The sequence below is a fragment of the Schistocerca serialis genome, chromosome 5 (genome assembly GCF_023864345.2).
Source record: "Schistocerca serialis cubense isolate TAMUIC-IGC-003099 chromosome 5, iqSchSeri2.2, whole genome shotgun sequence".
Taxonomy (NCBI): domain Eukaryota; kingdom Metazoa; phylum Arthropoda; class Insecta; order Orthoptera; family Acrididae; genus Schistocerca; species Schistocerca serialis.
This window is the reverse complement of record NC_064642.1, coordinates 315,071,436-315,086,672: the sequence shown is the minus strand read 5'-3', so window position 1 is coordinate 315,086,672 and position 15,237 is coordinate 315,071,436. Positions and strand designations below refer to the sequence as shown.

General features: G+C 39.2%; 1 protein-coding gene across 3 annotated transcripts in view; it reads left to right on the top strand.

Annotated features, from left to right (window-relative positions):
- The window catches only part of LOC126481235 (coiled-coil domain-containing protein 102A), a 152,677-nt gene extending 138,292 nt beyond the window's left edge, over positions 1-14,385 (top strand). The window contains exon 10 of one of the 3 annotated variants that reach the window (XR_007587534.1): positions 12,409-14,385. Coding sequence is in view for 1 of the 3 variants with exons in the window: in XM_050104848.1 (XP_049960805.1) it covers positions 12,409-12,499 (91 nt within the window). In the remaining 2 variants the exon portion in view is untranslated. The remainder of the gene's footprint in view (positions 1-12,408) is intronic. The other 2 variants (XR_007587533.1, XM_050104848.1) reach the window with 2 other exon arrangements.
- The last annotated feature ends 852 nt before the right edge of the window (positions 14,386-15,237 follow it).

The following is a 15,237-nucleotide window of genomic DNA, read 5'->3' as shown; positions in this document are numbered from 1 at the left end:
CTGCTTAGTGACTACAATTTTCTCAGGTTCTTGGCAAGGTGCAACAGTTGAAGATGTATGCTTTATATGTTGTTGTTCTTATGAGTGCATATATTTCTACTAAATTTTGCCTGTAGACATTTGGGCTTTCTTTTTTGAATTGAAATTACCACAGTCTCAACTTCCTCAGCATTTTCCACATTTTAATATTAAACCACGGTGGGTCTTTTCTATCCTTAATCCACTTACTTGGCATGTGTGTCTCTAGGCTGTGATTAACAATCAGTGTAAACTTTGCCCCTAATTCCTCTATTCGTATCGTGTTGAACGTAAATAATGTGGATTCGTTGTCTAAGTGGAATGCTGACAATTGCTTATCTGCTTTTTCTACCATAAATGCTCTGCTAACCCTCTTGATGGATTTATTAACTTTAGTAACCATTGTCGCTACAATTACATTATGATCACCAGCCCCTTCTCTATACTCACACTGTTGATAAGTTCAGACCTGTTTGTAGTTACAAGGTCTAAAATATTTCCATTGTGTTTGAGTTTTGAATCCATAGATGTCCCAGTTGTACTCGGTAGATTACAGTTGCCCCTTACTAATATTGCCTCATCCGGGTATTTCGGCATTACTGAGTATAGACCTTCTTTGAATGGTTTGACAGCTGTTACTGTGGAGTCGGGTGGCCAGTAAAAGCACCCGATAATTAACGTGATTTCACCTAGGCCTACTGCTCCTATCCAGATAATTTCACAATCAAACTCAATTTTGACCTCAATAGGCACAATATTTTTGTCAATAGCAGCAAACAACCCACTCCTATGGCATCTTATCTGTCTTTTTGATATACATTCCATGCCTCACTTTTTTTCAGAGCTGTCGCATTCACATTGCCTCTAGCTATTGGTTCTTGGAACTTGAAAACATGAGTTTCCACTGAAAGATTATGGCTTAAATGCAGCCCAAAATTCAGACACTCACTAAGTGTGTGTCATGCGAGTCTGTTTGATGAGTTTTGAGTTTCTGAATTGGGACAGTAACCTTATTTCATTTTACTGGTGTTCTTCAGTTGTACATAATTCAAAATTTGACAGCACTGGTTTCATGAGCAAAACTATATAGCTGCTTGGGTGTCATGATTTTGTTTTTAAATAACCTTTGTAAACTATAGAAGTAAGTCATTTTGATAATTTCACCAAGTCTATTGCAAGCACTTTTACCATGTGCTGTGAGAAAATATATCATTCTGCATCAATTTTGTAATTAGTCTTATGATTCATGTGTTGAGAATTTGTGTATCACTCCCATCAGGAAACCATAATATCTTTTTAATGTTCAGCAATTTTTCCTTTGACGCTAAGATCAACGTTGACTGGAAAGCATTAAATGCCATTGTGTTGTGACATAATACAGATACTCAAGTTCAGCATTATAGATGTTAAAGTACACAGCAAAAGGATGCAGAATAACTCGGCTAATGGTCCAGTGGTAGGACTGCATTTCATCTTGAAGCACAAATGAGTAATTTCCACCAAAATCTGGGTTTTAAGTACTTGTTCCTCTTGTAAGTTATTTTGTATAGCCAGAAAACTGGTTTGCCTGACTTTGGAAACCAAATGTGACCTAACAACAGAAATTTAATTCAGTGATGGTAAATTTAACATCATCAATGAGCACCTAAACTAATTAAATTACACTTCAGATGTTAAAAGTATCCCTCTCATATCTGAGGAAGTTCGCATATTCACTGCAGTTTACCAAATAGTTTTTGCCATCCATCTCCTAATGAATAAGATTACTGAGAAAATAATTTATGTTTTTCCACTTTGGGCTCAGTACATCAGTGGAATAAAAAGTTCCATACTTGTTTGGTGTAGTACTATATTTGCAAATTAATTTTTCTTCCAGCACATCCTTTCTCCAATTTCAACTTTAGGCAAACAGAATTATGAAAAAAGCAAATATATTTTTTGAGGCAAAACAAGACAGCAGTTTTGAGAATTTCAGTAACAATTTTTAGATTTGTTCAAGATTAAGCTCGTTGCATATCAAATTAAAGCACAGTTACAGAGCTTTATAATCACTCCCAAGTCAGTTCTTAGCTTCAGTAGTTTTGTAGTTAGGCTCAAGTTATGTCTCACGCCATTTAGAAAGTTGGACAATTTTTTGTGTTTTGAAACCCAAAAGCAAAAAGCTGGCAGTATTTGTTAACTGCTTAGATACAGTTAAACAACAAAACATTGAACTCTGGAACATCAGGGTCCAAAAAGTAACGAAAATTGATTGATTTGACATGGAATCAAGCTTTAACAGTAGTGAACTGGCCTCATCACAGTCTAACTCATTACTGATCAAAGTACACGCTCCAGTTAGATTAATGTAACCACCAACTATGTTTTATGTCAGCATGCAGTAATCACTCACAGACAGCAGATGGCAGCACTAGCTGTGGAGGGTATATAACGCATGTCAGATGGAGGGAGAGGGGGGGGGGTGGGGGGGGGCAGGGGTGGAAAACCGTGCAATCATTGTCTTAATGTGGAAATGAAGTGATCGATCTGATTTCCAAAAGGGCATGGTCATTGGCTTTTGGGCCGAGGGCGGAAGCATTTCCAAAATGGCTTTGTTTGTGAAGTGTTCGCATGCCATTGTGCCTTGAAGTATACTGTTCACAGCAAAATAGTGTTATCCAAAACCAGTGCTGAGTCAACTGTAGTGCACCATGACCATAGGTGACAGGTGTGAACTGGCTGTGGAGACATGTACGGGTGAATAGATGCACAACTGTTGGCAACTGACTGCTCAGAGGAAACAAGGGGCTACCAGCAGTATCTCCTCAGCAACTGTTCAGTGAATGTTGGTGCGTATGCATCTCTTCAGCAGGCACTTGGTTCACGTACCCATGCTGACTATTGTTCATTGGCAATGAAGGCTGGAATTTGCATGCCAGAATCACAACTGGATGTCCACTGAGTGGCGACAGTTGGACCTTTCAGTTGAATCACATTTTAAGCTCCGGTGGACAGATGACTTTGACATGTATGGCATGAAACATCTGGAAGTGAACATCCCGCAACAATTGTTGGAAGAGTACAGGCCAGAGGAGGGAGTGTTATGGTCTTGGGAATCTTTTCATGGCATTCTGTGGGTGATCTCATCATTCTGGAAGCCACAATGGATCAACACAAGTATTCATGTATCCTAGGGGACCATGTCCACTGCAGTCGTGTGTGTGTGTGTGTGTGTGTGTGTGTGTGTGTGTGTGTGTGTGTGAGACGTCTATTTTTGACAAAATCCTTATGGGCCAGCAGCTTTATTTGTGACAGTCTTTTTGTTGTGCCTATCTGTGACTTAGCATCTCCACTATGTGGTGAGTGGCAACTTTCCTTTTCATAATATTGTTACATTCCATCCTGGATTTTCCATTGTTTGATTGAAGGACTTAATCTGGTTGCTAATAATATTTACCAGTCTACTTTCAGTGTGTGTTTGAGTTATGCACTTGTAAATGAGTGTATGTTTTCCTTTGTCTTTATCTGAAGAAGGACAGTCCGATAGCTAATAATATCTACCACTTTGTTTTTCAATGTGTCTGTGTGCCTCTATGTGGTGAGTAGTATTCTATCCTTTTCATATTGTTTTTACTCAATCCTAAATCTTCTGATGTTTGCTATGTGTTGTCAACGTATGTGAATGGGATGGTTACAACATAAATTAATAAATATTCTCAAAAGCTGCTTGTAAATACTTATTAAATGCAATATTTATTACCTTTACTGCAATACGCCCACATTTCCAATCAGTTGACAATGCAATCCAACAAGCAGTCAGATTGTCCTCTCTCTTTTTTAGGATGGCTATTGTTTTACATTCTTGATTTTGAGAAGTAATGTAGAAAATATAATTGATTATTCATCACTAATGATATGATTAAAGAAATGGAGCTAATAGCTTTAGGGGGTATGTATAAGGCAATGTGTTACATTATTGTCCCCATACAGCGCACTACGATTGGAGCAACACCATACGTTATGTAAGAAATTTATGTCAGTGGACGACGTTAGTGTGTTTTTATTAATTGTACCTGGTTAAATTAGTCTCATCATGTTCATCTTCCGTATTTTACAGTGATGTTACCAGATCTTCAAAAAAACAATCTGTATGAACTTTTATACAGGGTGTCCGAAAAGTCTTTCCCTGATTACATAAATTGATACCTCAGGCTAGAAGTTAGATACAAATATGAAACTGGTGTCTAATTGCTTACAAACTATCAAAGTTTTTTCACCCATCAGTAAACTTCCACATGAGCACCCTTGGTAGCACGTAGCACATGTAGGCGATATTCAATTTCTGTCCACGCATTAGTCAACATCACTGGAGGGATCGATTCAGCGACTGTGTTTATCCGTTGCAGCAGGGTTTCAAGATCTGGTACACGTGTTCGGTAGACCTCGTCCTTGCAATAACCCCATAAAAAGAAGTCTAATGTGGTTATGTCAGGAGAGCATGGAGGCCAAACCATTGGCCCATCACGACCAATGCATCGCCCAGGAAAGGTCATATCGAGATAGTCACGGACGACCAAACCCCAATGGCGCTGTGCACCGTCTTGCTGAAACAAGACATCAGGGTGATACTGAAGCAGCTGAGGAACAGCATACAGTTGCAACATGTCCAGATTCACTGCAGATGTGATGGTAGCCTCAGCGAAGAAGAATGGACCGATAATTCGATCATGCAATAGCGCGCACCAAACATCCACCTTTGGACTGCCTCTGGTGCACCCCACGACCTCGCCAGGGGGTTGTGAACCCCAAATGCGCACATTATGGCTATTCACTATTCCACTGACAAAAAAGGTCGCTTCGTCGGAAAAGGCAATTCATCTGAGATAACCATCATTGTCCTCAATATGTGATAGCATTTCGACCGCAAAGTCATATCAACGTGTACTGTCATTGGGCAACAAGGCCTGAACAATTTGCACTTTGTGTGCACGAAACAATAAACATTTGTGTAAAATGTCATGGAGGGAGCTTTTTGGCATCTGTAATTCATGTGAGGCCCTGCGCACCGATTTATTCGGACTTTGCAGAAAAGACTGCTTTACAGCTTCCACCCTGTCTGCTGAGGTTCTTGGTCGACCAGACCTCGGAAGGTCAGCAACCGATCCTGTGTTCTTGAACTTCTCATACCAGGCTTTAATGTTCTTGACATCAGGTGAATTGCTTCCAAATGTTGTCTGGAAGTGTGTCTGCACTGTGGTTGGTGATCGTGTCTCATGGTACCACAGGACACACTGTGTCTTCTCCTGATTGGTTAACATGGCTTCTTGGGCACTGCACCTCATCCACTACTTACGTACTGCAAACCTAAAACAGAAAAAAAACATTGATAGTTGTTAACAGTTCGACACAAGTTTCATATTTGTATCTTACTTCTAGCCTGAGTTATCAGTTTATGTAATCAAGGAAAGACTTTTCGGACACCCTGTATTTCTCTTAATTATTTAGTGGTTCACATAACCACTATAGTACAAGTGACTGCACTAGACATCAGATTATTGCTGGTTTTCAGATTGGTATGTAACTACATTTTATCAATATGATCTTCAGTCTTTTTTTAAAAAAAATTATTTGTTATGTACCAATTCTGTTTGGATCATTGTATGAAACAATTAATGAACTTTTGCATGGATCACTTCACCGCTAATGTACACTGTGTGATCAAAAGTATCCAGACACCTGGCTGAAAATGATTTACAAGTTTGTGGCGCCCTCCATCGGTAATGCTAGGATTCAGTATTGTTTTGGCCCACCCTTAGCCTTGATTACAGCTTTCACTCTCGTCAGGTGCTGGAAATGGCAGCGCGTTCTTCAGGGAGTGCTGCACTGAGGAGAGTTATTGATTTCTGTCGGTGAGGCTTGGCACGAAGTTGGAATACCAAAACACCCCAAAGGTGTTCTATAGGACTCAGGTCAGGACTCTGTGTGGGCCAGTCCATTACAGGGATGTTACTGACGTGTAACCACTCTGCCACAGGCCATGCGTTAGGAACAGGTGCTCGATCGTGTTGAACGATGCAATCATAATCCCCGAATTGCTTTTCAACATTAAGATGCAAGAAGTTGCTTAAAACATCAGTGTAGGCCTGTACTCTGATAGTTCCATGCAAAACAACAAGAGGTGCAAGCCTCCTCCATGAAAAACACAACCACATCATAAAACCACCACCCCCGAATTTTACTGTTGGCTCTACACACGCTGGCAGATAACGTTCACCAGGCATTCGCCATACCCGCACCCTGCCATCTGATCACCACATTGTGTACCGTGATTCGCCACTCCACACAACGTTTTTCCACTGTTCAGTCATCCAATGTTTACACTCCTTGCACCAAGCGAGGCATCGTTTGACATTTACTGGCATGATGTGTGGCTTATGAGCAGCCGCGCGACCATGAAATCCAAGTTTTCTCACCTCCTGCCTAACTGTCATAGTACTTGCAGTGGATCCTGATGCATTTTGGAATACCTGTTTGATGGTCTGGACAGATGTCTGCCTATTACACATTACGAACCTCTTCAACTGTCAGCGGTCTCTGTCAGTCAGCAGACAAGGTCGACATGTACGTTTTTATGCTGTACGTGTCCCTTCATATTTCCACTTCACCATCACATCGGAAACAATGGACCTAGGGATGTTTAGGAGTGTGGAAATCTGACATACAGACATATGACACCCAGTCATCTGATCACGTTTGAAATCCATGAGTTCCGCAGAGCACCCCAGTCTGCTTTCTCATGATGTCTAATGACTACTGAGATCGCTGATATGGAGTACCTGGCAGTATGTGGCAGCACATTGCACCTAATATGAAAAACTTCTGTTTTTGTGGGTGTCCAGATACTTTTGATCACATAGTGTATGAACAAACAAATTGTATGTTGACATTGCTTAATGTGTTTTAAAAAGTAATCTGCAGCTATACCCACTAGTTTCATTTTATTAAACAAAGGGTTTAAAACTACTACATCGGAAAGAAACAACTTTGATTAGTTTGTAAAATAGGGGGCATTACTTGCACTACATGACACCTACAACAACTACTACTACTACTACTACTATTACTACTACTACTTCAGTTTCCTTCTGCCTATACACCACTAAAGTCATATGGTGACATGCACTGCTTTGAGTTTGTCAGATTATAGTTTACTCAAATGGCATGTTGACTATGATGGATCATTGCTGTTGGATAATGTAGTATTTTACATATTGTTTTATATAATCAAGTCTGATTCTGTAATTTCCTTATATTTTAACAATGGAGATGGCTATTTATAGCTGAAATCTGGATATGCAAGAATAATAAAAAACCAATGGAATTGTGACTGATGGCTGTGTTCCTGTCCTTCCTTACAAATGAAGTGTCACATTTTTCCTGGTTGCTAGGTTGAGACAAATCATCTACAGAAGTCATCATGGAACTGCCGTATTGATGATCATTTAGTTAATACTCTGATACACATTTGGAAGGAAACTGCTTTTACAAAAGTAATCCCCAAAATTGTTTCATAAAAGTAGTATGGTTTGATATGAAGCCAGTTGGATGCACTGCCCATTATTTTCTGTGGCCATACCCTACACTATTAGGCAGCACCACCACATCAGTTACATGCAGCACTGTCCTTTAATACTTGTGCTTCTGTCTTGAATTCTTATCTGTTTTTCTACAGTGTCTTATGTGAAAAGTGTAAAATACAGACATGAAATAAAAGAATAAGTCTCCCTTTCTCTTCTAGCTTACCTCACTCCTATTATTAATATTACCATTTCACACCAATAAATTTTAGATACTTTGCTGTACAGTGAGCAACCCTAAGTCTTGTAATTCCTGAATTCCAGTTCTTTCACAAGTTACATATGCTTACTTCTCAATTGTTCAGTAGTTATTAGTGAGTAAAAACGGGAAATTATCATCAACCAGCTGCTTATTTTGTATACTGCCCTCCTTGACTGCACATAGCCCTGTTGGAGGTGATATGTGGTTGCTTTCTTCTGACTTGAGAATTGCCTCATCCAGCCAGTTAGAAAGGACTTACAGTTAATGAGGAATCTGAATCAAATTGTGATTTGGCTTCCTTTACTTCCACAAAGCATTGCAAGATATTAGAAGTGGATTTTGTCACAGGAATAGTTATATCTGCAAGAGATTAGACTCAGATTTGCAATCTGAGACTTATTCGCTGAGATAAACTGTGACTGTTGGTGAATATGAAATTGAGAAAAATGAAGAGGATGGGAAAACAAAACTGTACTGAATGGAGTGTAGGTTGATAACCTGTTTAGCAGAAGAGTAACAGCTGGTAGATATTCGTACCTGGGAGTAATAGGGTGTTGTAAAGGAAGTGGGATGATCTCTTAGCTTCATAATGGGTAAAGTGAATAACAGGTTTCTGTTTAGTGGTAGGTCACTGAGAAACACCAGTTTGTCTACAAAAGAGATGTCTTAAAAGCATATGTTGCTTGTATTAAAATACTGATAATATAAGTGGGATTCACATCAGTGTAGATTAACAGATGATAATATGCACATACAGAGAAGGGCCATGCGAAAGATCGTATAGCTGTTAGCAAGGGAGTGTAACAGAAGTACTAACAAATCTCACCTGGCAGACACTCAAAAAAACTATTCATGTTTCATAAAAACCCACTCAGAAAATTCTAGAAATTGGGTTTTAGGATGGAAAGTATGAATATTCTCCTGCACTCTATGTTTCCCTTCTGAAGAAAATGTGTAAATTAAAATAGACTTAACAGATTTTATGGAGGTATATAGGTGATCATTAAAACTTTATAGTAATTCACAGAGTATAGATGTATGTGGAGATAGCATTGGTACAAATAGAGTTGGTACAAGAGAAATACAGGATGGCAGTGCCACTGATTGGAGTCATTTTAGAGACTGGTTAATGTCTTGAATATATATATATATATATATATATATATTAGAGGGAAACATTCCACGTAGGAAAAATATATCTAAAAACAAAGATGATGTGACTTACCAAATGAAAGTGCTGGCAGGTCGACAGACACACAAACATACACACAAAATTCAAGCTTTCGCAACAAACTGTTGCCTCATCAGGAAAGAAGGAAGGAGAGGGAAAGACGAAAGGATGTGGGTTTTAAGGGAGCCAGCTTCATCCTGACCCACAACTTCTTCACTTTTGAAGGCCAGACATACCAACAATTAAAGGGAGCAGCCATGGGTACCAGGATGGCCCCTTCGTACGCCAACCTATTCATGGGTCGCTTAGAGGAAGCCTTCTTGGTTACCCAGGCCTGCCAACCCAAAGTTTGGTACAGATTTATTGATGACATCTTCATGATCTGGACTCACAGTGAAGAAGAACTCCAGAATTTCCTCTCCAACCTCAACCCCTTTGGTTCCATCAGATTCACCTGGTCCTACTCCAAATCCCATGCCACTTTCCTTGATGTTGACCTCCACCTGTCCAATGGCCAGCTTCACACGTCCGTCCACATCAAACCCACCAACAAGCAACAGTACCTCCATTACGACAGCTGCCACCCATTCCACATCAAACGGTCCCTTCCCTACAGCCTAGGTCTTCGTGGCAAACGAATCTGCTCCAGTCCGGAATCCCTGAAGCATTACACCAACCACCTGACAACAGCTTTCGCATCCCGCAACTACCCTCCTGACCTGGTGCAGAAGCAAATAACCAGAGCCACTTCCTCATCTCCTCAAACCCAGAACCTCCCACAGAAGAACCACAAAAGTGCCCCACTTGTGACAGGATACTTCCCGCGACTGGATCAGATTCTGGATATGGCTCTCCAGCAAGGATACGACTTCCTCAAATCCTGCCCTGAAATGAGATCCATCCTTCATGAAATCCTCCCCACTCCACCAAGAGTGTCTTTCCGCCGTCCACCTAACCTTCGTAACCTCTTAGTTCATCCCTATGAAATCCCCAAACCACCTTCCCTCCCCTCTGGCTCCTACCCTTGTAACCGCCCCCAGTGTAAAACCTGTCCCATGCACCCTCCCACCACCACCTACTCCAGCCCTGTAACCCGGAAGGTGTACACGATCAAAGGCAGAGCCACGTGTGAAAGCACCCACGTGATCTACCAACTGACCTGCCTACACTGTGACGCATTCTATGTGGGAATGACCAGCAACAAACTGTCCATTCGCATGAATGGACACAGGCAGACAGTGTTTGTTGGTAATGAGGATCACCCTGTGGCTAAACATGCCTTGGTGCACGGCCAGCACATCTTGGCACAGTGTTACACCGTCCGGGTTATCTGGATACTTCCCACTAACACCAACCTATCCGAACTCCGGAGATGGGAACTTGCTCTTCAATATATCCTCTCTTCCCGTTATCCACCAGGCCTCAATCTCCGCTAATTTCAAGTTGCCGCCACTCATACCTCACCTGTCATTCAACAACATCTTTGCCCCTGCACTTCTGCCTCGACTGACATCTCTGCCCAAACTCTTTGTCTTTAAATATGTCTGCTTGTGTCTGTATATGTGTGGATGGATATGTGTGTGTGTGTGTGCGCGAGTGTATACCCGTCCTTTTTTCCCCCTAAGGCAAGTCTTTCCGCTCCCGGGATTGGAATGACCCTCTCCCTTAAAACCCACATCCTTTCGTCTTTCCCTCTCCTTCCTTCTTTCCTGATGAGGCAACAGTTTGTTGCGAAAGCTTGAATTTTGTGTGTATGTTTGCGTTTGTTTGTGTGTCTGTCGACCTGCCAGCACTTTCATTTGGTAAGTCACATCATCTTTGTGTTTATATATATATATATATATATATATATATATATATATATATATATATCAAAAAACAAAGATGTGGCAGGTCGAAAGACACACAAACATACACACAAAATTCAAGCTTTCGCAACAAACTGTTGCCTCATCAGGAAAGAGGGAAGGAGAGGGAAAGACGAAAGGATGTGGGTTTTAAGGGTGATGGTAAGGAGTCATTCCAGTCCCGGGAGCGGAATATTTTTCCCGCGTGGAATGTTTCCCTCTATTTTTTATATATATATATATATATATATATATATATATATATATATATATATGGAACCTCAGGGAAATAAGTTACATAAGTTGATCAACCAAACTGAAATATATCAAAAGTTTATTTTTGGGACACACAGCGTCAAAGTGGCCAAGGGGGTTAGCTTCATGTATTTGCAGAAGATAGGTATATGTTCTTTAAATGGACTATAAGAACTATTAACAGCTATTTTGCTTAGGGTGTTGTGTCTTTGCCACATCCTGATGGTTTTAGTACTGTTTATACATCTGACTGAGCAAGTGAGATGTCTTGATGCTAGACATTTTAATTTAACGTATCATACAATGGATGTGGGCACTACTCCATATACTCCTATTGGCTAAATACCTCATCTGAAGACCCCATTCTCCATTGGAGATGATGTTCTTAGCACAGAGGAACTAAGGAGGTTGTTGTTTGGCATTCCTTACTTTAGTACCATTGTGGAGTCACAAGATAAACATAATAAAACGTTTTTCGTATAAGAAATTCCTGAAATAACTATAGAAATTGACACTGTGGAAAGTGATGTGTCAAGTTGGGATTAAAGGTGAATTTCTCTAGACATGATTATCCTGGATTTTCCATTGTTTAATTTGATAGATATAGCGAGACATAAGAATATTGCTTCAGTTTGTGGGGATTTTTGAACAGTTATAAGTATGTTTGTAACATAAGTGCTACAACAGTATATTAGTGTATAAGTAATACAAATGCTGCCCTAGAAGAACCCCAAGTGCAAAATCAGCAAACAATAAAGGTATCTGAAACTGTTGATGTTATTTGACTGAAATCCAGTTTATTAATAACACATTTTTTCTCTGTTGCATAATGATATTTCTGTTTGAATATCTTTTGATTATTAAATCATGGAAAGCTTGTTTGTTGTATAGGTGGTGTCATATAGTAGCAGTGGTACCTTATTGCCAAACTTTATTAATTTTCAAATTTTTACATTGAACCAGTCATTTGATGCCTTTCTCAACTGAAGCACATGTCGTGAATTTGGTGGACAATGTATAAATGTTGGAAGGTTGCCTTTTGTATGAAAAGAGGAAATGATAAATAATAACACACATAATGACTTTTTTTGATAATACAAAAGAGATTCAGAGGTTTTCATTGCAAATAGGAATTACATTGCATTTGTGACCTGCTTACTCATAATGGTAGTTTTGTTGATGCCTAGTTTGTATCAGATGTGGTAGTGAAGTTGCAGTTGTCTTTCTAGTCTTTGTCGTATGCTGTAATCTTTAAAAATTACTAGTTGATGCAATGTCTAACTGTTCATTAACTTCCAGGTTCCAGGTTCCCAGTTCTTCAAGTTCTCACCGTAATGGCCAAGATTTTGCCTTTCGTGGAGAACTGAGTGATGATGAAGTTATATATTAAATGATTTGTGGGTATTTGTCATTGCACTTCCATTTCTGGTAACTTGTGAAAACATATTGCAATACAACTGTATAGAAATGGCATTTTTTCAAAATAAGTAAATAACAGTTGAATTTATAGTAACTAGTAAAATATAGCTTCAGTGAAGCATATAGTATTTTTCTATATATTTGACTGTAATTCATGGTGGAATTGAATGACTGCATTCCATTGCATATTTGTACTATTAAAACTGTAATTAGACAAAAAGTGGTTGACATATTGAATGATGAATTAGCAGTTATGATCATTTGTCTGAGCTCACTTCAGCACTTACAATTTAGAAAAAAATAACGGCAAATATTTCAGGAAAAAGTAGCTGTCTAACAAAGCTCACTTCTCAAATCTTGGGTGCTCTTTCATATCTGAACATTCAAATGAAGCAGACAGGATGCCAATCATCTGTGGATGAACTGTGCAGCTTTATAATAGACACATAATGACAGAGGTAGTTCCCCTTCTTAAGATCTAGTCGAACTTGTGGGGATGCTGATAATGGTTCATGGTATATTTGGCTAGAACCTCCCATGACTTAGCTCACGGGTGAGTAGCAGACTGAATTGACATGGAAGATTCTTTTGTCCCAGTCTTGAGCCCATCAAATTGTTGGCTCTCCTGTAGCTTGAGGTGCTAGTATTTGAGTTGCTCCATTTTGTACAATAGATGACTTCTGTAAATGTTCTGCTTGTTATTGAAAAATTTTACTTAGGAAATGGCATTTTGTATTTTAGTGAGTTCAGTTTTCCTATGTACAAATGTGACTACAGAAACATATATTTATTTATGTAAAGGAAGACTTGTGATATATCAACTCATGTAATTAATGAATAATATAATTTAAATTTACTAGATCCCTTTCTGTAAAAAGTGATGCAAGTTTTTATATTAAAAAATCACGTGAGGTAACTATTAAATTACAAAGAGAATGTATGGCTGGCCATTTCGTTATTCACTCAATTATTCCTGTTTTACTGTTTGGATCATCATCTTTTCCTCTCCTTTTCCTTTTCTGCCCCCTCCTTCTCCTAGTTATTAGTTACACTTTTCATACCACTTGTCATTTCTCTTGTTTTTAATCCATCTCACTGTTCTTCTGTCTTGCGTAGGCTTGAAGCTTCCACAGTGCTGATTGGTGTACTATATTTGAGCTCTTAGTGTCTCTGATACCTCCCACTTCATCCATATCTGTCCCGGCCTTATTACATGTGATTCTTCTGATTCTTCTCTACCTGATGTCTGAGTGATCTGCCTCCCTTTTCTAACCTTCCCCACCATATTTCTCTTTCCTCCCTGAGGAAGGAACTAACAGTTCTGAAAGCTTTATACATGGGTATCTATTGGCAGTACTTAGGATTTTGCCTCTTGAAATAAATACTGACCAGCCATTCTGTCTCCTTGTAATGATATAATTATTTAAGTGATAGTAATTTTTTACAGAAATTGACATACAAGTTTGTGTGTTTACTCACAGCTCTGGTCTGTGAAGAGTTGTGTGTCTTGTAAAATTTAATGTTATAAAGCAGTTTGAAATGTCAGAAAGTTGTTTCTTTTTCTGTTAAAACATGAAATGATGATAGAAAACAGAGTTATCTGTTTTCTTTATTGATGCCATTTTCCTGTACTTGCCTTTTGAGAATGGTATTATATTAATTCCTACTGAATCTTGAAGTTTTATTACATTTGTATCATTTTACAACTACAGTGCTACACTGTCTGCATGTATCTGTGTAATGCGTGTATCATGAAAGGATAAGGATACAAGGCAGAAGTTGTCTGTCACTAGCCTGTTCAACAAATAGATAAATAAATAAAAGGGGACATAAATGGGGATATGAACATCAGCAATAAACGTGTGAATGGGAACAGAAATATTCAATGGTACTGTGGTAGAACCTCATTCATGCTTGTTTTTCCTTGATACTTTCCATACAAATTTGGGATGTAGGGCTATAGCTGAATGGTTAGAGTTTCACTGCCTTAACTCTACTCACAGATATTAAGAATGATCCAGTCTCATTTTTTGAAATTTCAGTTTTTGCTGAAGAGTGAAAAGTGAGTGGGAGGGGTTAGACAGAGAGAAAGAGAGAAAGAGTTCCACCCCCCCCCCCACCTCTCTCTCTCTCTCTCTCTCTGTGTGTGTGTGTGTGTGTGTGTGTGTGTGTGTTCACAATAAAGCTGGCTGTGGTGGAAAAATGGTATTGATGCTCATTACTGAATTTGATGATTGAAATGTCTCTTCCTCACTCTTTTGCTGTGTATCACAAACGAAATTTACGTTAAATAATTAGTCCTTTTACCTGTAACATTGTGCCCAATGCTTTTTTTTTTTTTTTTTTTTTTTTTTTTTTTTTGTGAAGTACATTAACAGTGGCCTCTCAGATATACGTAACTTTTTACTGATTAACATTATGATTAACTTAAGCTATTTGCCTACTTAACTTATTAATTATTTCACTTTTTTGAGCAGTTGGGCAGCCTGTGTTCCCACTGCTCTCGCTGAGTGCCTGTGGGCGCAGTGATCGAGTGGGTAACACACATGCAGTACATGTGCTGTAGAACTACCCCACATGCGCATGCTGATGGTAGAGCTGGTGGCTGCTGCAAACCAGTCTTTGGACTGAAGACCACAACAACAACAAAAACAAAATCAACAACTTAATTTCTACTTGTGGCGTGTTTATTTCAGGCAACAGAATTTC